This window comes from Microcaecilia unicolor, chromosome 1 (genome assembly GCF_901765095.1).
Source record: "Microcaecilia unicolor chromosome 1, aMicUni1.1, whole genome shotgun sequence".
NCBI classification, from domain to species: domain Eukaryota; kingdom Metazoa; phylum Chordata; class Amphibia; order Gymnophiona; family Siphonopidae; genus Microcaecilia; species Microcaecilia unicolor.
Genome location: NC_044031.1, coordinates 266354586 through 266379389, shown reverse-complemented (window position 1 = coordinate 266379389; position 24804 = coordinate 266354586). Strand labels below are relative to the sequence as shown.

Here is a 24804-nt window from a genome sequence, read left to right as displayed (position 1 = left end):
GCCTCTTTCAGTCTTATAATTCCATTCCTAGCTTTTTCCTTTTCCCAATGTATCTGAAAAACATCTTTAACCATTCTATAACCTTAATGCGCCACCTATATAGCACGCAATGCAAGGGAATGCATATGTCGGTGGCGCATGGGCAGGGCCCTCACTTATATACATAACTTATAGAATACCGTGGGCCCTGTAGGCACGCTAGCATTTTGACGCTAAACAGGAAGTTGAAGTAGATAGGGTAGGACATGGCAGGAGGAAGGCCACAGAGCCGGCCTGTGTGAATTCCTGCCAGCTACAAAAATATAAGTGACACCTATGGGGAAGAGGACGGGAAGAGAGAAACGTGCTGGCTAAATCCATAGGAGGGAAAGCAGAGAGGTGACATCTGCGCCGAGGAAAGTATTTTTTTTTACCATGGGAAAAAGGCTTTTTACCGTTTCCATGGGGCGGTATAAAGTTTTGTTCCCACATCTACAGTAATTTTAGCTAGAGTGTTGTAATTACCATGGTAACAGTAACCATGTCATTCTCTAGTACACATTATAATGCAATGATAGAGTACATCAAATTGGAGGGGGGAGGGTTGAACTATATGTTAAAAAGGGAATTGAGTCAAACAAAATAAACATTCAACATGAAACAGATAACAGCATGGATTCCTTATGGATAGAAATTCCATGTGTGCAAAGAAGGAGTATACTGGTAGGGCTATACTACCACCTGCCAGAACCAAACAAACAGATGAAGAAATGTTCACAGAAATTAGGAAAGCTGACAAATTGGGCATCATTGGGTGATTTCAATTACTCTAATATAAAGAATCTGTAGAACTCAATATCATAAATCCAAATTCAACTTCTACACAAATGTATTCTGTATCTCAAGGAATGCCATGTAATATTATCCTATAAATATATAAAGTAGATAAAAAAGACTTCAGTCAAAACAAGTCACACCTACTTGTAAGGCAAAACCTTCATAAATGTAGGAAGCTCTTTATAATCGTAAGTCATAAAAAACGCTCCACTTATATTCTTATTTCATGTTCTTTCAAATGACAAAAAACCTTCCACAGATACAGAAAAAGCTGAAGGAAACATGTGAAAAATGTTGCCAACAATTAATCACACAGTACTTATCTTTGACCTCATAGTCTCTCTTTCATCTTGACATACTGTCATCCAATTCAACTTCTTGGGAGTTGGCATTCAAGAAGTTGCCAATTCATCTTTAATCTGGGTTTTGCAGTAATTTGCCTGTTTCTGTAAGTGCTAGCCCCTGCCAGAACACAGCAATGAGACTTTTGTTAATCTACTCCAGCTCCAAGGCCAGAGTATGAAACTAAATGGCATAATTGCACAGAGTTCGCAACTTTTGTCGCACTTTGTGGAACTCGGAAGCTGCGGAGGAGGTCTTCCCCGGTTCCTCAAAGACTGTCAAATTGCTCCAGGAATTAATTTATTAAGTACTGGGTTGTCCCACTTGGAGGACAAGGCCATAGCAGATAGATTGAATGAATTCTTTGCTTCAGTCTTTACTCAAGAAGATGTAAGAGATCTACCTGTATCAAAAATGGGTTCAAGGGAGACTATGCAGAGGAACTGAAAGAAATCTCGGTGAACCAGGAAGACAGAGCCAAATCTAGACGTTAAAGAGTAGTAAACAACCTGGACAAGATGGCATGCACCCTATTTTTTAAATTTATTTATTTCCAGACTTTTGATATACCAAAAATTGAGTTTGTACAGGTGAATAAGCAGTTTACAATAATAAAAATAAAATTCTTCTTATGCTGTGCTGTGGGTGGGGAAAAAAAAGAAAAAGGGGAAAGGAGAATAAGGACAGGGTACTGAAAGTGCTCAAACATGATACTGCTGACCTGCTGTTAGTGATCTGTAAACTGTCGTTAAAATTGTCCACAGTACCTGAAGATTGGAGGGTGGCTAATGTAACACTGATTTTTTAAAAGGGATCCATGGGTGATCCAGGAAATTACAGACCAGTAAGCCTGACTTCAGTGCTAGGCAAAATGGTGGAAACTATTACAAAGAATACAATTACGGAACACATAGTTAAACATGGTTTAATGGGACAGAGTCAGCATGGATTCAGCCAAGGGAAGACTTGCCTTAACAACGTGCTTTATTTCTGTGAAGGTGTGAATAAACATGTAGAGTTGATAAAGAGGGGCATTTTCAAAAGAAACGTCCAAGTTGCGATTTGGACGTCCTTGCAAAACGGCAAAATCCAGGGGCGGGAAAACCCGTATTTTCAAAACAAGATGGACATCCATCTTTCGTTTCGAAAGTACCGTCAGAGACGTCCAAATCCTTAAATCTGGCCATCCCTAGACATGGACGTTTCTGACTTTTGGCGATTTTCGAAACCAAAGACATCCATGTCAAAACCGTCCAAATGCAAGCCATTTGGGCAAGGAAGGAGCCAGAATTTGTAGTGCACTGGTCCCCCTGACATGCTAGGACACCAACCGGGCACCCTAGGCGGCACTGCAGTGGACTTCATAAAATGCTCCCAGGAACATAGTTCCCTTACCTTGTGTACTGAGCCCCCCAAAATCCACTACCCACAACTGTACACCATCACCATAGCCCTTACGGGTGAAGGGGAGCACCTATATATGGGTACAGTGGGTTTGTGGTGGGTTTTGGAGAGCTCGCTATTTCCTCCAGAAATGTTACAAGGTGTGTGTGTGTGTGTGTGTGTGGGGGGGGGGGGGTATGAGCCTGGGTCCGCCTGTCTGAAGTGCACTGCAGTACCCACTAAAACTGCTCCAGGGACCTGCATGCGCTGTCATGGACCTGAGTATGACATCTGAGGCTGGCACGACATATTTTTAAATGTTTTTTTGAGGGTGGGAGGGGTTTAGTGACCACTGGGGGAGTAACAGAGCCCCATCATTAGTTAATCTTTTTAAGGGACAATTTGAGAAACAATTTATATAGAATAATCCCTACAAGGAACATATTATAATATGGAAGAGATTTATTGATGATATATTAATGATATGGGAAGGTGGTGAAATTATATTAATGGAATTTTTTGAATGGTTGAACACAAGGGATAGGAATCTTAAGTTCCAAATGAATTACAACAGGGAAGAGATACCCTTTCTGAATATAAAAATTCAATTTAGATATGGCAAATTTATGACTACACTATATCGTAAACCGACAGATAGGAATAAACTTCAATTTGATAGCTATCACAGTCGACCTCTCAAGTGCAATCTCCCTTTTAGCCAGTTTTTAACAGTGAAGAAGTTATGTTCAGATAATAAAGATTGTAGAAAACAGATGAACATGATGGTTAGAAGATTTATGCAAAGAGGATATCCGTTAAAATATATAAATGAAGGGATGTTAAGAACAGCACAAAGACAGCGACATGACCTTCTCCATACTAGTGCTAGTATTTCTAACAAAAATGAGAATAAAATTGTTTGCACCTTATATTTTGACCATTTATCATCTGATTTGATAAAGATATTAAGGAAACAATGGTCATCGGTTCAGAATTACCACATTTCTCTAATAAAGAGTTGCTGATTGCATTTAAAAGGAATAAAAACCTTAAGGACTTCCTTGCATCATCTGCACTTCCAGTACCTATAAAAGATGATCCAGTGTGGGGACATTATCCATGTTTAAACTGTTCATTTTGTTCTGTAAATTTGAAATCAAAATTCTTTACACATCCTAAGACAGGAGAGGGATACGAATTGAAACAATATTCCATTTGCAAGACCTCACAAGTAGTCTATGCGGTGATATGTCCATGTGGACTCGTATACATTGGAAACACGATACGAACATTTAATACACGTATTGCTGAGCATAAAAGTGCTATAAAAAGAAAGATATTAGAGAAACCACTAGTAGAACATATGTATATTTCTAAGCATTCTTTTGAACAGTTGAGATTTCTGGTATTGTTAAAAACTAAAATATATTGGAGAGGAGGAGATGTTAATAAGCTATTATTGCAAGCAGAACAGAGATTTATATTTAAATTCAATACTGTTAAACCTTTTCGATTAAACCAAGAGAGCAATTATTCAGTCTTTTTATAAGTTGCATTGTAAAAGCACTGCACAGTGATCCTTATGATAGCCAGATCAGAATATTTTTAAATTTTGAAACATTTTTAATAGGACTGTACCACTACAACATTGCTGATATAGAAAGAAATATTGGTTTGAGGAGTATATTACATTTGCATTTGATGTTATCATTACACAAATTGAATCTGCTGAGACATATTTATCAATATTGGTTAAGGAGGTTTATGTAATATAGATATTTTAGACCAGCATAGTGAAGTCTTTTTTTTTAGGATAGATTAGAATAGAATAGATGACGGCTGGTGACCTTTGATCTCTTACTGATGTTTATAAGCCACTAAACGTAACACGTTGTAATGCTGCAACACAGCAGATAGGAGTTATGAATGCCGAATAGAGAAGCAAGTAGAGTAAGTACCCATTTTTTCTGTATTTTAATGCTGTATGGCTTGTTTTTTTGGAATTGAACTGTTCAGAATGCCAAGAGATGCAAAATGTTTAAGTATGCAGCATGAGGTTTGATCAGTGTATCACATTTGACACAAATTGAATCTGCTGAGACATATTTATCAATATTGGTTAAGGAGTTTTATGTAATATAGATATTTTAGACCAGTATAGTGAAGTCTTTTTTAGAATAGATTAAAACAGATGACGGTTGGTGACCTTTGATCACTCAATGACGTTTATAAGACACTAAACGCAACACACGCTGTAATGCTGCGGAACAGCAGATATGAGTGATGTATGCTGAATAGAGAAGCAAGTAGAGTAAGTACCCTTTCTTTTGTATGCTAATACTGTATGGCTTGATATTTTGGAATCTACCTGTTCAGAACGTCAAGAGATTTGAAATATGTAAGTATGCAGCATGAGGCGATAGATAGGGTCAAAATTCAAAATGAACGTAAGATACAGCACATTTAAATTAACACATGCTGAATAGATTTTCATCTTGTTCACTATTCGGTATAGAATTATAATACATATAATGTTTGCTGACAGTGAGATATGTTAATCTCTATTCTGATCATTGATCATGATATATCTGTAACACTGTTGAAAACTGATGCTAAGCATATTGGAGAATCAGATAGTAGTAATTCCCGCATTTTCCTGACTGTTGATCTAGCAGATATAGAAGTGAGTCATTTATGACGAATTGGGTACTTTACTATGCTGTTAAATTGTGTGGAACGTTCTTTTTTTAATAAATTTTTTAAAAATAATTTTTTAAAATAATTTGCTGGTTTAATTTGATTGAGCTGCATATTAAGAATAAGGAGTGTATCTCCAATATTTCTTTATTTAAACTTTTTTAAACTTTCATTGTAGGGTGGTTTTCACATTTTTACTTTAAGGTGTATATTTTATTATACCCCTTTTAGGTATGTATTCATTATATTTGAGAGCATGGTTGTGTCCATAACACAAGCATCTGAAAAGATCACAATAAGTTTTAAAGAGAACTGCATGTCACACCATTTTTTGCACGGATATGGATATTCCTATCTCCACCTCTCCTTATATATGTTTTTATTTTTTATTTTCTGTCTGATTATATTTTTATTATATTTGTGATGTATGAGATTTGCTTTTATTGTTATGATTAAATTCAGGATTGATTTTTTAATTAATAGATGGTTTTATTCTGTTTTGATATTCTGATTTATGTACATGTAAATGTTTTTTTATGGAATGGCTATATGTTTATGTTCTTATTTTACAGTTCTACCCCTGATGCAGCCTGAGGGCGAAATGTGGCCATGTCAGGTATTGTCTTAATAAACTACTTCTTCTATTTTACCAAGTCTGCTTTCTTGTTTGTTCATCTTACTTCAGTAAGCATTTTGTGCCTCTTTTTGGGTTTGCTTGAAGAATGCACAGGAAAATTGCTTCCCTATGAAGTACCCTGATTCTTAGATGTAGGGGAACTATTCTGGCCTTGATATGTCCCTGAATATTCCCATGTATCGAGGAGACCAGAATAATCTTGGGAAGCTCCTGGGGAGGGATGTAGTAGTAGCAAACAAGGGTCTCATCAATAAAGTTCCCTCCTAAACCAGAGTCAATGAAGGCCTCAGTGGTAGTTAGTTCTTGGTCTAATTCTAAGGAGGCGGGGACTAGAAATTGTGTGCAGGGATTTCTGACAGAAGAACCTAGCGTTGTTTACCTGGCCAGGGCTAGGCCTGACGGGGCATTTCAGTGTGCAATGCCCTTTCTCACAATTGAGGCACAAGTTCGGCAGCCAGCATTGCTGCTTCTCCTGTTTTGCATCTGCTCCCCAGAGTTGGTAGGTGTGGTAGCTTTAGTAGAGGTGGAGGGGACATGCTGAAAACTGAGTGCAGGGCAGACCGTCCTGAAGAAGGATGCCGTTCCTGAGCCTTCTCACGGAACCGGATGTCTACCCAGCTGCAAAGATAAATGAGGTCATCTAAAATTGTCGGGAGATTCCGCCCTGCCAATTCATCTTTAATTTATTTTTTATTTTTATTTGTTACATTTGTATCCAGATTGCTGAAATTACTAATAGAGAATCACCATACTTCAATCATTGGTCACAATCCAACCTCCTCCCTTATACTGGTCAAATATTTTTTAAGAGAATTTTTATAAAAAGAATGCTACATCCACTGTACAAATCAAAACTTTCAAGACATCAAAATGCAAAAACACTTAGCTTGAAGCAGCGTAAAAGATGGGCTACTGCACCCAATGGACCTGTTTCGCCGGTGGGGCTTCTTCAGGGGAAAGGACGCCCAATTGATGATCACTGCTCAAATAGCAATTAGTGATGTCTGCTTGATGGTCTGGCTGGAAGCTCAAAATGGGGCTTACATAGTACCAGAGAGGCATTTGCAGACTCCGGTGTGAACAAATACAAAGTGATGTTGTGGTAAGATAAAGTTCATGTGGCACAGCCATACTAGGGAATCGTAGAACGGAAGAGTTATGTAATGGCCAGTATGTGCTTTAGTTTGGTTGTGTTGCAGAGATCAGGCATTTAAGTTGGATCGGTAGGGTATGCCTTTTTAAACAGGTTAGTTTTTAGTGATTTCCGGAAGTTTAGGTGGTCGTACGTCGTTTTCAAGACTTTTGGTAATGCGTTCCACTGTTGTGTGCTTATGTAGGAAAAACTGGATGCGTAAGTTGATTTGTATTTAAGTCCTTTGCAGCTTGGGTAGTACAGATTTGGGATTTGCAGTAATTTGTCTGTTTCTGTAAGTGCCAGCCCCTGCCAGCACACGGCGATGAGACTTTTGTTATTCTACTCCAGCTCCAAGGCCCGAGTATGAAACTGAATGGCATAATTGCCCAGAGTTTGTGACCTTTGTTGCACTTTGTGGAACTCAGAAGCTGCGGAGGAGGTCTTCCCCGGTTCCTCAAAGACTCTGAAATTGCTCCAGGAATTCATTTATTAAGTACTGGGTCATCCCACTCCCAGAGTCGAGACACCCATGCAAGGGCTTGGCCAGACAGTAGGAAGATGATATAAGCCACTCGGGCTCTATTGGAAACAAAATTGCTTGCCTGGAGTTCAGAGATTATCAGGCATTGGTTGAGAAAATCCTTACAGGTCTTAAGAGTTCCCATCATACTGGAGAGGAGGTGGAAGATGGATTCCAGACGTTGTAGAGGTGGCTAACAGAACAGAACTGACTACTGAAAGTAGACGGGCTGTGGCCTGTGGCACCGCAGGCCTCTGAAGGTGGTCCATATGCAGGGTCAGATCCTGGACTGCAGCAGAGAGCTGCTGGAGTTGGAGTGTCAGTTGTTCAAGCAACTGCAAGGCTGGTAATTCGTCCAAGCTCAAGGCCTTCGTAATCTGACATACAGTGGTGGAAATAAGTATTTGATCCCTTGCTGATTTTGTAAGTTTGCCCACTGACAAAGACATGAGCAGCCCATAATTGAAGGGTAGGTTATTGGTAACAGTGAGAGATAGCACATCACAAATTAAATCCGGAAAATCACATTGTGGAAAGTATATGAATTTATTTGCATTCTGCAGAGGGAAATAAGTATTTGATCCCCCACCAACCAGTAAGAGATCTGGCCCCTACAGACCAGGTAGATGCTCCAAATCAACTCGTTACCTGCATGACAGACAGCTGTCGGCAATGGTCACCTGTATGAAAGACACCTGTCCACAGACTCAGTGAATCAGTCAGACTCTAACCTCTACAAAATGGCCAAGAGCAAGGAGCTGTCTAAGGATGTCAGGGACAAGATCATACACCTGCACAAGGCTGGAATGGGCTACAAAACCATCAGTAAGACGCTGGGCGAGAAGGAGACAACTGTTGGTGCCATAGTAAGAAAATGGAAGAAGTACAAAATGACTGTCAATCGACAAAGATCTGGGGCTCCACGCAAAATCTCACCTCGTGGGGTATCCTTGATCATGAGGAAGGTTAGAAATCAGCCTACAACTACAAGGGGGGAACTTGTCAATGATCTCAAGGCAGCTGGGACCACTGTCACCACGAAAACCATTGGTAACACATTACGACATAACGGATTGCAATCCTGCAGTGCCCGCAAGGTCCCCCTGCTCCGGAAGGCACATGTGACGGCCCGTCTGAAGTTTGCCAGTGAACACCTGGATGATGCCGAGAGTGATTGGGAGAAGGTGCTGTGGTCAGATGAGACAAAAATTGAGCTCTTTGGCATGAACTCAACTCGCCGTGTTTGGAGGAAGAGAAATGCTGCCTATGACCCAAAGAACACCGTCCCCACTGTCAAGCATGGAGGTGGAAATGTTATGTTTTGGGGGTGTTTCTCTGCTAAGGGCACAGGACTACTTCACCGCATCAATGGGAGAATGGATGGGGCCATGTACCGTACAATTCTGAGTGACAACCTCCTTCCCTCCGCCAGGGCCTTAAAAATGGGTCGTGGCTGGGTCTTCCAGCACGACAATGACCCAAAACATACAGCCAAGGCAACAAAGGAGTGGCTCAGGAAGAAGCACATTAGGGTCATGGAGTGGCCTAGCCAGTCACCAGACCTTAATCCCATTGAAAACTTATGGAGGGAGCTGAAGCTGCGAGTTGCCAAGCGACAGCCCAGAACTCTTAATGATTTAGAGATGATCTGCAAAGAGGAGTGGACCAAAATTCCTCCTGACATGTGTGCAAACCTCATCATCAACTACAGAAGACGTCTGACCGCTGTGCTTGCCAACAAGGGTTTTGCCACCAAGTATTAGGTCTTGTTTGCCAGAGGGATTAAATACTTATTTCCCTCTGCAGAATGCAAATAAATTCATATACTTTCCACAATGTGATTTTCCGGATTTAATTTGTGATGTGCTATCTCTCACTGTTACCAATAACCTACCCTTCAATTATGGGCTGCTCATGTCTTTGTCAGTGGGCAAACTTACAAAATCAGCAAGGGATCAAATACTTATTTCCACCACTGTATGTCTAGATGGGTGAGCCCTTGGGCCACTGCTGGGCAATCACCATCCTCCCAAACTGGAGGTCAGGAGGGTCCCAACTGATGGCAGGCGAGCCACTACTTGAAGAGAGGAGTCCATAAGTTAGCTCTGAAATGAGCCCTTGAGAGCAGGCCCAGCAGAACTGGGGCCTGGGGTGAGAAGGAACAATCAGAGGTGAGGCTGGAGACCAAGGTAAGGCTGAAGGCAAGGCAAGGCTGGAGACAAGGCTGGGCTAGAGGCAAGGTAGGATGGAGACTGGGCAAGGCTGGGCTGGAGGCAAGGCAGGTTGGAGACAAGGCAAGGCTGGAGACAAGGCAGGACGGAGACTAGGCAAGGCTGAGACAGAAAAAACCATTGCAAAGGCAGAGAGAGAGGACAGCCAGCTGCCTTAAATGGGCCTGGGTGCCTGATGTCATCAGAGCATGCTAAGCCAGTCCCTGCACTGCGGGCCCTTTAAAAGACCTTCCAACGAGTGTGCACCTAAGGACACTGGCGTTTTGGGGTGCCGAAAGTGGTGGCTCTAGCAACCGGCCACGCTGAGGACAGCCGTGGAACCCAACTCTGACCCTTGCTAAAGCCTGCTAGTGAGTCGCAGCACGGCCCTGCTGTGACACCTGAATGATGTAGAACGAGTAGAAATTAATCAATTATTTACTCTTTCAAAAAGTACAAAAAGTAGAGGACACTCAATGAAGTTACAAGACAATACTTTTAAAACAAATATAAGGAAATATTTTTTCACTCAGCAAATCGTTGCCAGAGGATATGGTAACAGCGGTTAGCATATCTGGGTTTAAAGAAGGTTTGGACAAGTTCCTGGAGGAAAATTCCGTAGTCTGTTATTGAGGGGGGAAGCCACTGTTTACCCTGGGATTGATTGCATGGAATGTTGCTACTATTTGGGTTTCTCCCAGGTACTTGTGACCTGGATTGGCCACTGTTGGAAACAGGATACTGGACTAGATGGGATGGACCATTGGTCTGACCCAGTATGGCTATTCTTATGCAGACATTTACAATTATTCCCCCAATGTCCTGCTCAATATTGGGATCATAGATGTTTAAGGTCAGATGTCTTTATGGCACAAATGTCAGATGCATAACAGATGCTTTTTTGTGTTTGTTACTAGGCAGGGCAATTTTCAAAGCCATTGACCTGGTTAAATGGCTATTTACCTGGGTAAATAGACAGTTTGAAAATCGCTCAGTCTTTCCTTGGGTAAAATACACACAGGCATTCACCAACATGCATACTGTTACCTGCAGGAAAAACGAGCTGGGCTTGGAATGACAATAGATTAGGAGAAAGTTATGACATGTACAGTTTTGATAATATAACACTATGCATACTATTTCTCAAGGAAATGCACTTTTAGACAAAGCAGATTCAAATCACTGTGGGTACTTTTCCCCTAGGCAATGTTCAAAGGGTGTATACGTGCACATTTTCCCTTAGAGATGTGGTCCACCTGCCTGCATGTTTTTTGAAATTGCCTTTTAAAGATATCCACTTTCTAGATTTTCTGAATAAATGGAGACACCATCTAAAACAGGCAAATTACTGCAAACCCCTTAATGTGGCAGTGCAGTAGCCTGTTTCCACGCATTATGCACGTGTTAAGGGCTTAACAGCCTTTAGTAAAAGGTCCCCTAACAAAAGAATGCATCTGCTCTGACGCTTTCCAGTAAAGGTATCAATTTAGAACAAGTGCCCCTAAAAAGAAATAAATTAGGGGCACTTGTTCTAAATTGATACCTTTACTGGAAAGCGTCAGAGCAGCTGCATTCTTTTGTTAGGGGCCCTTTTACTAAAGGCTCTTAAGCCCTTAACACGTGCATAATGCGTGGAAACAGGCTACTGCACTGCCACATTAAGGGGTTTGCAGTAATTTGCCTGTTTCTGTATGTTAAACCATGTGTTATTGCATTTTTCAGATTTTTTCCCTCAGGGGGGGCATGGCATGCATGGAGAGTAGGCATTGAAACATTAGCCAGATAGCATGTTACACTTACCACATACCAACTGGCTATGCAGAGTTAATGTGGGACCACTTACAACCTTCTAAATAGGAAGCGTTAAGGAGTCGTGCATTAACTCTTAGTAGGTACTGTATACTAATGGAAATATTAACATACAATCTGTAATAAAAATTAATGGGAACATCCCCCAAAAGGTGCTGTGTAAAATTTGCAGCTACTATATGGTAAGATCCCATGTTAAGCCGCACTAACTGCAAATTTTAGTTTATTTTAATAAAATGGTCTCTAAGTGTTCCATACACAGTTTAGTCACTGTCAGTCAAAGTGAACTTCAGAGCTGAGCTATTAGTTTAGCACTTCATGACAGTTCTGTTATATGTCATTGTTCCCCAAATAGCTTGATTCAAACCTTTCCATCTCGGGTGCTACCTTTGGATTTGGTTCTTACTGGGGGTAATATGGGACTCCCACTGTCTGGTATCACAATACTGAGCACAAATTGTATTCTGCTTGAGCACATATTTACGCCCTAATTCTATACATGGAGTTCAAAATTGCGTGCGCAAATATGTGTGTACCCACTTTGCATGCACAATTTAACTGATTAATTAGTCAGTTAGTGCTCTTCATGTTTTTATTATTTCACGTATTGACTACTGCAACACCATATATGCTGGCATTTCTTAAACTCACGCGTCGTCTCCAGAACTTGGCTACTCGCTTGCTTTTCCATGATAAGAAGTTCGATTGTATCACCCCACTTTTTCTTCAGTTACATTGGTTACCTTTTGCATTCAGATCTTGGTTTAAGATTCTCGTCATCACCCATAAGGTTCTACACACTGGTATCCTCTATCTCTCCTCTTTTATTATCCCCTACACACCTTCCCGTTACCTCGATGCTCACCAGTTGGTTTTTCCCTCCCCAAGGTTTGCCCACTACAAGTCCACATGCACCTCTGCCTTCTTCTTCTTAGCACCCAAAATCTGGAATGACCTCACCCACCCTTCTCAGGTCGGATCTTAGGTTCACTTTTTTAGACTCGCTTTCAATGTCTCTGGACTGATTCCCCCGGCTGTGGAGGTCTGTTACTGATTCAATGCTCAGTTCAACTGTTATTTTGTTATTTTATTTAGTTACTAGTAAAAAAGCCCCGTTTCTGATGCAAATGAAACGGGGGCTAGCAAGGTTTTCATCAGAGTGTGCATGTGGGAGTGTCCCTGCCTCTGCCCTCTCTCCCTCCCCCCCTCCCCCCTACGAGTCCAGTCCTTCAGTGTTAAGTTTCCTGCTGTGCTGTGTTTGTGTTACAGAGAGAGTGAGGGCATCTCTCTCCTCCCCCCTCTGAGTCCTTCACGGTTACAGAGAGAGGGATTTCGTGCTGTGCTGTTTTCCTTCACTCATGGGGAAACCGGATATCTCTGGCGCTTCACACTTCCGGCTGGAGGCTTCATAGAACATTGGGGTTGCCTTTTATATATATAGATTAGGTATGTGTTATTTTTTTGTATGAGTGATTGCTTTCCTATAACCATATACAGTTCCGTTTCTTTTTATCATATTTTATTTTTGTACACTGCTTTGACCTTCCTTGTAAAAGTGGTATATCAAGTAACAAATAAACAAACAAACAAACATAAACATAATTAAAATTTGCACACACATCTTAAGGCACTTGGATCTGCACAATGCATGGATCCGAAAAGGAGACACAGCCATAGCGGATCGGGCACTCTTGGAATTTACACAGTTTTACAGAATAAGAAAGATCCACGCCTAATTTAGGTATGAGAATTTACCTTAGTTTTTCTTGATGTAAATCCTCATGCCCAAAATTGGGCGCGAATCCTGGCGCAAAACGCTATTCTGTAAATGGTGCCCAACTCTGTGCCATTTATAGAATAGTGCTTACGCTAATTTTTATCAGCGTCCAAATTTGAGCGCCATTTATAGAATTGAGTCCTTCGTAGGTACTTACGTTTAATACTGACCAAGGCAGTGGCATCCTTTGTCTTTGATTTGCAAAGACAGTTTGTACTGCAGCGTCTGAAGACCTGGCTTACTGAGGTTTACAGAGGTGCAGGCAATACAGTCAGATGAAAAGGAGGTTTTTCCAAGCCAGCAAATATAGTACTGGTACAGGTTTCTATTTATTTTTTTAAAAACCATGGTTTTATGAGTTTGGAGTTAAAAATACTGCATCAGTACACTTTCTGACTACCACAATGCAAAGCTTTTCAGCTGTATTCTACTTATGTTTTTAAAATTCAATAAGTAATATTAGAAAAAAGTTATATCAATGCTATTTATCAAAAGTATCCAGTGAACTTAAAACATACAGTTAAAACCTTTGAGTTTTGGAGATTTTACAGTCAGCAATATCTATTAACACTCTAGCAAAGTTCACAGCTTTGAAGTAGAAAGAAATTATTCAAAAGCAAATAATCCTTGCTTCATCTTCCAGGAGTTTGAACTGCGTTTCTTCTAACAAATTTCCATTCAAGCTGAGGAGAGGGAAAAAAAAAAGAAAAGAAGATGTTATTCATTTTGCAAGGTTCCTTTTTTCAAAGCTTGTGAAAGGGGACAGAAGATCTTGCCTGTATATAAAAAGTGATCAGGTTTATAAGTTACAAGTACTGCTTTCGTTTTTTTGGGGGGAACTAACCATGGAGCTTATCTTGAAAACCAGTGGCATAAATTGGATACCACTACTTTTTGCACTATCCATTCCATCTGTGGGAAAATACTTCTAAGAACATCCTGATACCTCTGAAAATCACAAGCTAATCAAATCCTGTCATTTTATCCCTTATCAAGGTAGACATAATAGTTCTACATGCCAATCACATACAATCTCTGTTTTATACAGTGTATCATTCATCCTCTACTACAACAGCACCCAGGGAGCATATGGAAAGAGCCCTACTAAAGTGTTTCCCAACCCAGTCTTGGAGGCACACCTAGCCGATCCATTTCTCAAGATCTTCACAAGGTGTATGCAGAGAAGAGCATGTGTGTGTGCACCATATGCAAATCTCTCTCTTACATATTCATTGTGGACATTCTGAAAATCAGACAGGCCTAAAGGAGGACTAAAACTGCTGTCATGCAGCAAGTTTATTTTTATTTTATTTAGAAGAATTTCTAGCTTGCCAATCCTAAATGGCTTGTTCTAGGCAAGTAACAAAAGGTAACAAAACACAGTAGTAAACAGCAAAATACAATTAAAGTTAATTTAAACAAATCAAAAACACCATCTTATAAAACATAAAGGCAATAGCAGTTTTGTAATTTCCGCACTTGCATCATATCTCAATAAAAAAAAAAAAAAGTGGTCAAAGACTTAAGTAAAAACTAGGCTTTGACTCTTCCACAAACTGAGGTTACTTACCTGTAACGGGGGCTCTCCGTGAACAGCAGGATAAGTCAGCCGCACACTGGTAATGTTATCTAAAGAGCATGAAGTGGATTTGCTCTCCCAGAGCTCAGAGGGAAACCTTTGGAAGGACTCCCTCTGAGAATGCGCTGCTAGCCTAATAATGCAGTGAGCTGAGAACTTGTGGAATTAGGTTTGATTCCCACTGCAGCTCCCTGTCACTTAACCCTCTATTGCCCCAGGTAAAAAACTTAGATTGTGAGCCCACTAGGGACAGAGAAAGTACCTGCATATAATATATGTAAACCACTTTGGTTGTATCCACAGAAAGGTGGTATATCAAATCCATGACCCTTTACCTTTGTAGACAGGCATCATAAATCAAGGAGTTTGGCATGACCAGGTAATTGAGAATGCTCAGTACCTCACTGCGTGGGTCCAGAGTCTTGGTTGGAGAGAGTGAGAGATCGGTGGATACCTTTTGAAAGAATGCTGGTTAAGTTAAGTCCTACAGAGGGGAGACTAGTTGAGGCGCTGGGGGTGTCAGGTTAGTGAGGATGCCTGATGAGTACAGGGGTGTCAGCGTGTGAAGGTCCTTTGCGTCTGAGGCTGCATGTTCAAGGAGGAGGGCTTCACTCTCCTGGTCTAAGGCATAGTCCTCTGAGGTGGATGATTGTGGAGGGGATGCCCCTGTAGGGGTCACAAAGGCTGTAGATGGAGGGTCCATGTGGTGTGCTTCCCAGGGGGTGGGGGAGCTGCTGTCAGTATAGAGAGCTGAGTGATGAGCTTGCTGAAGACGTCCAGGAGTTGCTGATGTGGTGAGGCTGGTGTAGCCAATGGTCTAAGGTGAGGTGCCACAGACATGGCTCTCTAGGGCCGAGAGTTTGGTCTGGTGGTTCTTTGCTGTCCTGGTGGGGTGAGTTCTTGGGAGGTGCATGTAGAGGTGTGTTTTGCTCCCTCCAATGGTCTGGAGAGGAGGAGAAGAAGGTTGCACTGTAGCATTTTCTGTGGTCTGCCTGTCAGGGAGAACTCTGGGAAACAGAAGGGGTTCTTCTCTATCTCTTGCTGGTTTGATCTGCAGTAGTGCAGAGAGCCTGGGTATTTTCAATATGTTGGCCCTTTAAGGGGGCAGTGCCTGAAGCAGTCTTGGCATTGGTGGGTGTAATTAGTTTCTGGGTGGTGTCCAGCAGTGTGGGAAGCAGATTGGTGCCTCGCAGAAATGGGCACAGGTGCAGAAGTTGATGGGAGTCTTTTAGCTTTGGTGCCATGCAGGATGGCAACTGGAGCCGAGGCCTGCTGTAACTGCCCGAGAGGGGAAGTGGAAGTAAGGTCCTGTATACCTGTGTGTGCTGTATGTGTAGTATAAATACATATGTCCACTAAGCTGTATGCTAGAGTGCATGCTAATCAGTGTGAGTAAATCATGTTTAATAAAGAAATGCATTCTGATGGCACCATGTGTCTTTTGATGTCCATATAGTGAAGTTGCTTACCTCTAACTAGTGTTCTCAGTGGATAGCAGGATTACAGTCTCACAGGTGTGTGATGTCATTACGCACATAGAAAAAAAAATATATATATACACACACACACATAGATATAAAAAAGTAGGTTCATTGGCTAGAAAAGCCTACACGATTTTGCAGATATACAATAAGCATTGTACGAAACAGTCCTCAGTGAAGCCTTCTTGGTCTATATCAAAGCTAACGGCATGCAGAATACAGGGAGCTGGGAAGGGAATGTGGAACCCTTCCTCCTGCTATTCATGGAGAACACCAGTTACTAATAAAAACTTTTGCTTTCTCCATGGACAAACAGAATGAATAGCCCCATGCTAAGTCCCCTTCCATTTCACCTCTTCAAGATGTAACTCACCTTGACTTACAACTGAAAAATACGTGAGCTTAATCCAAAATCCTTTCCGTGCCAGACAACCATTATTTGGATAATTATCAGATATTAATCACATATGTTTTAAGTAGATTTCCAAGAACTGACTGGCTGAATTTACTATCAAGGGAATCAGCCTCAAAACACTAGGAGTGGGCAAACTATGGCCTGTGGGCTATTACTGGCCTATAGGCACTTTTCTCTTGCCCATTTTACTTTTTTATTATTATTTATAATTGCCACTAGCCCAAGTTCGGGATTTGACAACATCATTGGGGTAACACCAAATGAGCGCATTCCATATGAAGCTGCCATGGTGCTCTTCTTATTATACAGACTATCAGAGTTGTGGTGTAATGTAAGTAAGAGTGCCCACCCCCCTTTATGCTGAAAAACTAGCATATGGCCAACTAAAGGAGTAGCAGAAACCAAACCTGTCTGGGCCATACTGAAGATAGGAGGCTCATAGTTCCATTGTAGCTCTTCAGCTTTGCTAGCTTTAAAAATAAGCCAGTGTATGGAGAAAGTGTTCCTTGTTATACTGTGCACACTGGACCTCTCCTTCAGCAGACTATGTATTTTCTTTTTTGTTGTTGACTTCAGTCATGAAGAAATTCATTTCTAGACAAAATAAACTCAGACAATCCCACTGCAAACCATACAGAGGAGACAGTGAAGCAAGACCACAAAGGGGAACATTCTAGAACATATAATGTAGCCAAATCAACTAGGCAGTTTTTCCTCACAAAAAGAGTCTGTCTTGAACTCGGGGTCTCCTTGGGAGCCAGTTTGTGAATCTAGTCATCCCTGCACAGATAACAATGGATCACAAGGAACATTTAAAGATTTACCTTGGATAGATCTCCCCATCAATAAAGCCCCTTTCCTCTTAAGGATTTATCATTCTCAGCCTTATCAAAAATATATCTCAAGATATTTCCTGACACCTTCAAGGGAAAGCAGAGCCTAAAGTATTATTGTTAGGCATCCTCCAGTATTGTAACTTCTCTAAGGACACTATGTTCATGCTGGTCCACCAAATTCTTAAGGGCTTGTTTAATTGCTAAACTGGGAGGTATTACTACCTTCACAGACTGTACCAAAGAGGGTGGATGTAAAGTATAAGGTTAAGGTGCTCAATTTACAAAGCTTGCATAGTGTTTACACATGTCAATGATCAACATGTGTAAACAGCTGTTTTAGAAAACTCATATTTATACATGTAGATCCACAGCGCACACAGTTTTCAAGGGGGTGTGTTGTAGGCATGTGCTGGGCAGGCCAGAAAAGTATGTATGTATTTAAGATTTTGTAACAGCAATAAATGCATAGTTAAAAAGTCCTCATTTGTACCTCACCTGAAGCAGGTAAAAGTGTCAACTGTTTGTTTGGACTTGGGATTTGCAATAGTGAATTGCGTTTACCTCTGTGGTGTTTAAAACTATCTCAAAATTTAAACAATAAAAAATGGTTTTACACTGGACTCCATAATTGGCTCTTCCTGGATATCCAGACCTTAAACATGCAGGTTGTAAAATCATCACTTACATGTTTGAAACCATAGTGATGTTGCTCTTTTTTTTTAATGTGGTTTTTTTTTAAAACTAGAATAGCTGTTCCCACTAGACATGCCAGCATTTGCATGTGTATTTCCTGGCATCCCTACATTTAATTTACACCAGGCACTATACTCAGTAAGCCATTTGCAAAACACTTGGAGAACTGTATATGTCCAGACCTGGAAGTCCCAATTCCTAGGCAAACTCAGGTTTTAAATCTGTACCAGGGTTCAAAAAAAACTCAGCTACCTAAGCAGTGGTGGAAGCTGGCTCAAAAAGGGCAAAGTTCCCCTGGCTGAATTCTTTGACTAAAATAACTATTACATTCCACCATGCATACCTTCCTATCAGCTGCTTATGGTGTAGCATCTGTACCAGGGGTGTCCAACCTTGGCCCTTGCCAGGTCGGGTTTTCAGAATTTCTACACTGAATATGTATGAAATCTATTTGCATACAATGGAGGCAGAGCAGGATGTCATACATATTCATTGGAGAAATCTTGAAAACCTGACTGGATTGAAGCCCTTGAGGACTGAGGTTGGACACCCCTGATCTATACTGTAATGGAGAAAACACAGGGGACACCCCAGTAAGCCTGAGATTCTCCCAAATTCAAAAGAATGCAACTATCATTACCCTAATTTGTTAGTGTAAAGAATGTGGCAAACACCTTGTGCAAGCAACATATGACAGCAATCTTGAGTGCAAAAGTCTTTACACCCCTTTAGTTGGTGGAAGCCCCTTTTGTAGTCATAATAGCTGTGAGATGTTTAGGATAAGAATCTACCAACTTTGCACAGTGGAGTAATACAGTTTTTTTTCATTCTCCTTGGCAAAATAACTCAAGCTTTTGCAAGTTAACTGGGAACTTTCAAGCATTGCCACAAATTTTCCATTGGATTCAAGTCAGAGTTATAACTGAATAGTCTGGCTTTAAGATTCAAGGATGGCCTGGCTTAAAGCCATATGGCTCCAGGGAGATGTGCATGATAGATGACCAATGTGCTCTGCTTGGGCGACAGCATGTTGAGGAGCACTGCACAATGCTGCAAACCATATGTACTGCAATGAATGAGCAACAGCAACCTATGAAATGGTTTCAGCTCCTTCTCAGAATGCAATCTCTCTCCAGTGCCTATTTGACCAAGAACAACAAAAAGCAAGGCCACGTGAACACAGACCAGACTTAAACTTGCATCTAATATCATCTTGTTGACTCCTTTCAGAGATGGTGGCCAATGCCCCAGTCTAAGGGAATGACCCAATGAGTTGCAGATTGTTTATTCCCAATTTGCAACCCTAGACTCATGGGTTCTTCACATAATAAAATAAGAGTACAGACTAAGATTCAAAGAAATACACATAAGTCATGCTAAGTCAGATCAATGTTCATTGATCTCAGCATCCTGAATCTGACAGTAGTAAGTCTGGGTCACAAGTACATTGTAGATCCCAAAATTTAGATCTATTTCTCATAGTTCATTTCCAGTAATATGCTATGGCTCTCCCAAGTTTACCTGGTTAATAATATTTTATGGACTTTTCCCCCTGGAACTTGTCTAAGCCTCTTTTGAAACCTGCTATGTTAACTGCCCTAGTAGATTAAAAAAAATTGTGATTTCTGAGGTCTTTCCTCCTGTACTGTTGAGGTGTAAGGATGTTTTGAAATAATTTTGTTGTGTATTTTTTGTGTGTGCATCTTCTTCCACCATTTGAGTTACAGTTTTGATACATATTTTTTGTGGAGAGTTTTTGCCATTTATATTAGGGTTAAATGTGGATATAAGTGCTAAGCATAACATAACTTATATTTATTTATTTATTTGTTGCATTTGTACCCCACATTTTCCCACCTATTTGTAGGCTCAATGTGGCTTACATAGTACCATCAAAGGCGTTTGCCCAGTCGGTGGATAACAAATACAAAGTTGTATAGTGATCGTATGGAGGTCTACAAAATAGTGAGTGGGGTAGAGCGGACAGATGTGAAGCGTTTGTTTACGCTTTCTAACAATAATAGAACTAGGGGACACAAGATGAAATTAGAATGTGGCAGGTTTAAAACAAATTGGAGAAAGTTTTTCTTTACTCAGCGCGTGGTTAGACTCTGGAACTCATTGCCGGAGAAGGTAGTGATGGCAGCTGGCCTTGCTGAGTTTAAAGGAGGTCTGGACAGATTCCTGAAGGAAAAGTCCTTGATCGTTATTAAATTTTGGGTTTTTGCCAGGTTCTTGGGGCCTGGATTGGCCGCTGTCAGAGACGGAGTGCTGGGTTTGATGGACCTTTGGTCTTTTCCCAGCGTGGCAGTGCTTATGTACTTATGTAGGGTCAGAATGGGCCAACAGTTGCTATAAGTGTCTGAGAAGGCTGGATTTTAATTTATTATTTTGTTGCAGGAACCTATACAATGATGCAGCTTAGCTAAACATGATGTCATGTGGGAGGTTGCCTGGACATTACGCTCTTGAAATAATTAAGATACGTTTTGGAACTATTAAAGATATCCTATATAATAATTCTCACCTCCAACGTTCTGTGCTTGGGACCGCGTGTTTCCCTACTCCTCCTCCTGCCTCGGAATCATCTGTCACCCCCGCGCTACGGCCCCCTCGACCCCCCCTTCCGCGAACCTGTTGACCCCCCCCGGCCCGCCGAAAACCGCCCCCCGCTGCCATTGTGGATTACCTGTGCTGACAGGGGACCCAAACCCCTGACAGCCAAAGTGCTGTTGTGCCCTTCGCGTTGCTTCCTCAATCATCTTCTCTGCAAGTTTCTCTGCGTGCGTCTGACGTCAGATGCACGCAGAGGAACTTCCAGAGAAGATGACTGAGGAAGCAAGGGCACAACAGCACTTTGGCTGTCGGGGGTTTGGGTCCTCCGTCAGCACAGGTAGTCCACAACGGCGGCGGGGGGCGGTTTTCGCCGGCACGGGGGGAGGGAGGTTGAGGGGGCCGTAGCGCGGGGGGGGGGGGGGGAGAAATTGTCTGCCTAGGGCCCGTTTCCTTGCCTTCAGAAACGGGCCTATTTTACTAGTATACTAATATTACAAATAAGAAAAAAGAAATGCTGTCAGATCTATGAAAAGTAGTGAATACAGCCAGTAATGAAAATAATTACAGAACTCATCGTCTAATGATCCAAACATATTATAGAGTGTGAATAGTAATGGAGATAGCTTAACAAGTTCTGGGATATATAATAAGATTCCCTATAAGTAAATATTAGTAGTACCACATATTAAGGAGCTAATAGTATGCTGAATGCATGTTTGTGAGAGGTGAGACTGAACGAATATCTGGGGAGTGGGTCCAGTTGTGAATACAGGAAAAGAAGTATTATGCTCAGATTTGAATACAAGATGTTCATCTCTAATACCTATAAATTGCTTACCAAACCAGCTTTTAAAAGTTAACAACAATACTGGCTAGGAAAGCCAACACTGATGCATTACGTGTTTTTTTTGTAAAAGGAATTTCTATAAATGGGGAAAATAAGAAAATTCATTTCAAACATTTTTGCAAGACTTTTGGCTGTGTAACTAGTAGTGAGGGTGTGATAGAAAATGCTTCCTTATTTTTCACCAAATTAAAAATATATCCAGAGTATCAAAATCACTTTCATAAGAATGAATAGCTGTTACACACGTATGGCAGTCTGAAGTTACTCTTATCTTGAGCATGAATAAATATTTTCTGGTCTCAGGGCTGTCGGAGGTAATGAACAGGAATACATTTTTCTAGGTAAATCTGTCTTATTAAGCAGGGCTGTGAAATAATTAATGCAGTGTCTATATCAGTTCCCTTCCTGTGTGTTCCAAATCTATTTTTATGCCATGTACTTGATTTTACAACAATTTTTATTTGGCATTTACTGACATCTGTCCTCCAGAAGTCAAATTTCTTTCAGATGGATCAAGCACTTGGGGGTCCTTTTACTAAGCTGCGTAAGCGTCTAAGCACACCCAACACGTGCCAAAATGGAGTTACCGCTCAACTACTGCGTGGCTCTTGCAGTAATTCCATTTTTGGCGCGTGTCTGATACACACATCTGGAAAATATTTTTATTTTCGGGCGCGCGTAACAGACACATGTCAAGTGGCATTTGTCGCCCAGTTACTGCATGAGTCTTTACCGCTAGGTCAATGGCTGGCAGTAAGGTCTCAGACCCAAAATGGACACGTGGCAATTTTCATTTTGCTGCACGTCCATTTTCGGCAAAAATTTTAAAAAGGCCTTTTTCACAGGCCTGCTGAAAGATGGATCGGCGCGCGCCCAAAACCCGTGCCTACACGACCACAAGCCATTTTTCTGCACGCCTTTGTAAAAGGCCTCCTTGGTGATTTGCAGTACTCCATTCACTGACCAGTATCTGAAGAATGGGTAACTAGTGAAGACACAGTATGGAATGGATGTTAAAATCCAAATCTTGTCATAAGACAAAAATGTACACGTTGCTCATGCGATCTATTTAAGCAAAAAAAAATTATCCACAAAACAGCATAAAAATGCCTGTCAATATCTAATATGCAAGATCTTACCATATTTCACTTATATGTGTATTTTCCTTAAGAGCTTCCCTGAGGCAAATGGCACCCTTGATCGTAATTTTATTCTGGATTAGCCTGAAAAACAGAATACTTCAACTTTTCAACGTACAATCCTTTCCCATCTCTTTATATTATACAATTATATATGTTTTGTTTCACACAGTTTTACAACTTAGGGAATCTGCACAACTTTGCTTCTGATTTCCCATAGATTCTTGGTTGACATCAGCAAGTTATGTCCTGGCCTGATCAAGACGGGCATCTCTTTTTTTCCAGGACTTAATTTTTATTAAAAGTACAAACATGGTTTAAATACTAAAAGTGAGTTGAGCAAAGCAAAACATATTATTTTCCTAAGGTTTCAAATAACAATCCATCCATTCCTCCAGTTCTATCAGGGCATATATGGCAGTACATTTTCACTCAATGTAACTCTTTATAACAAAATGTTGTGCATATGAATTATAATCATCAAAAACATGATTATCCCCAAGATGGGTATCTTGATCAGAAAATCTACTGCAACATTGCTGGAGTGTGCACAAGCTGCTGAAGTTAAACTACAAGTGTTTAAAATAATAGAAATCTTAGGTGATTAATTCAAATTAGTCTTTCCTCCTTTTTTCTTCTTCTCTATCATTTGACTGGTAATCAGAGGTCACCATCTGATTGAGGTGCAGATGCAAAAAGACAGCAGTAGAGCTAGCTCAGCAATGCCAGTTTTATTGCACAATTAACTCAAAAAGATCTTGCTAGTATGCCATAAACAATGAGCATGCAAATTATTGCTATGTTAAAAAGAGGCCGTAATCTGCAGCTCATTGTGAAATGTCCCTTCCTGTCAGTGCCTGAGCAGTGATTGGCTCAGGCACTGACAGAAGGGTGTAAAAAAAAAAAAGTTACCAGCAGGGCTACATTGGCCCTGATCTTCCCCCCCCCCCCCCCCAATCCACCCAGTGGCGTAGCCAGACCTGACATTTTGGGTGGGCCCAGAGCTAATATGGGTGGGCACTATGTATATAGGTATGAGTAGTATTTCTTGGGATAATACTAAATAATAACCTCCCTCTAGCCCAGCATCAGCCCTGCCCTTCCCTCCACCCTCCATCTCTCCCTCTAGTCTGGCATCAGCCCTTCCTTACCTCCACATCCTTCCCTCTAGCCCGGGATCAGCTCTGCCCAATCCTAACCCCCACATCCCTCCTTTTAGCATGGCATCAGCCTTGCCCTTCACAATCCCCCATCTCCACCCAGGTGCCCAACAAAAGGGTTTTTTTTTGCCTGAGCACTGCAGAGCCCACCCCCACCCAGAAGCCCACTACCATTTTATAATATATATAATTTTACCTGGGCACTGCAGAGAAAGTTTCCTGCCCCCGAAGGCATCCAGTCCAGGATGGCATAGAAGGTTTTGTTGAGAGGATTTCCTGTCACTTTTAAATTCAACTGCCGGTTTTGTCATGTTTTGTAAGTAAGAGGAAACCCTTCCAGGTTTAATCATGCTGTCTGCGCTGCTGTTGCACCTCACAATCTCCCGCCCCCGCGGCGGCGCTTACACTTCACTATGGCGCTGCCTGACAGCAACTCTACGGATGCGGCACTGACGGACGTCTTGCTCTGGGGCCTTCCGCGTCCCGCCTCCATAAACAGGAAGTTACATCATCGCGGCAGAGGGAAGGCCCTGGAGCAGGACGTCCGTCAGTGCCGCATCTGTAGAGTTGCTGTCAGGCAGCGCCATAGTGAAGTGTAAGCGCCGCCGCGGGGCTGAGAGATTGTGAGGTGCAACAGCAGCGCCAACAGCATTAAATGAAGCGCTGCGGGCTGCGGCAGAGGTGGGAGAGGGTAGACACAGACTCTGTCTCTGGGTGGGTGGGCGGGCCTGAAGCTAAACTGAGTGGGCCTGGGCCCATCCAGGCCCACCCG

The 24804-nt window shown here is 41.5% G+C and overlaps 1 protein-coding gene across 1 annotated transcript in view; it reads right to left on the bottom strand.

Moving 5' to 3' along the window:
- Positions 1-13124: 13124 nt before the first annotated feature.
- The window catches only part of NOD1 (nucleotide binding oligomerization domain containing 1), a 153925-nt gene continuing 142245 nt past the window's right edge, over positions 13125-24804 (bottom strand). Inside the window, 2 exon segments of the mRNA XM_030206217.1 lie at positions 13125-14009; positions 22873-22956. Coding sequence (XP_030062077.1) covers positions 13937-14009; positions 22873-22956 — 157 coding nt within the window. The 3' untranslated portion in view covers positions 13125-13936.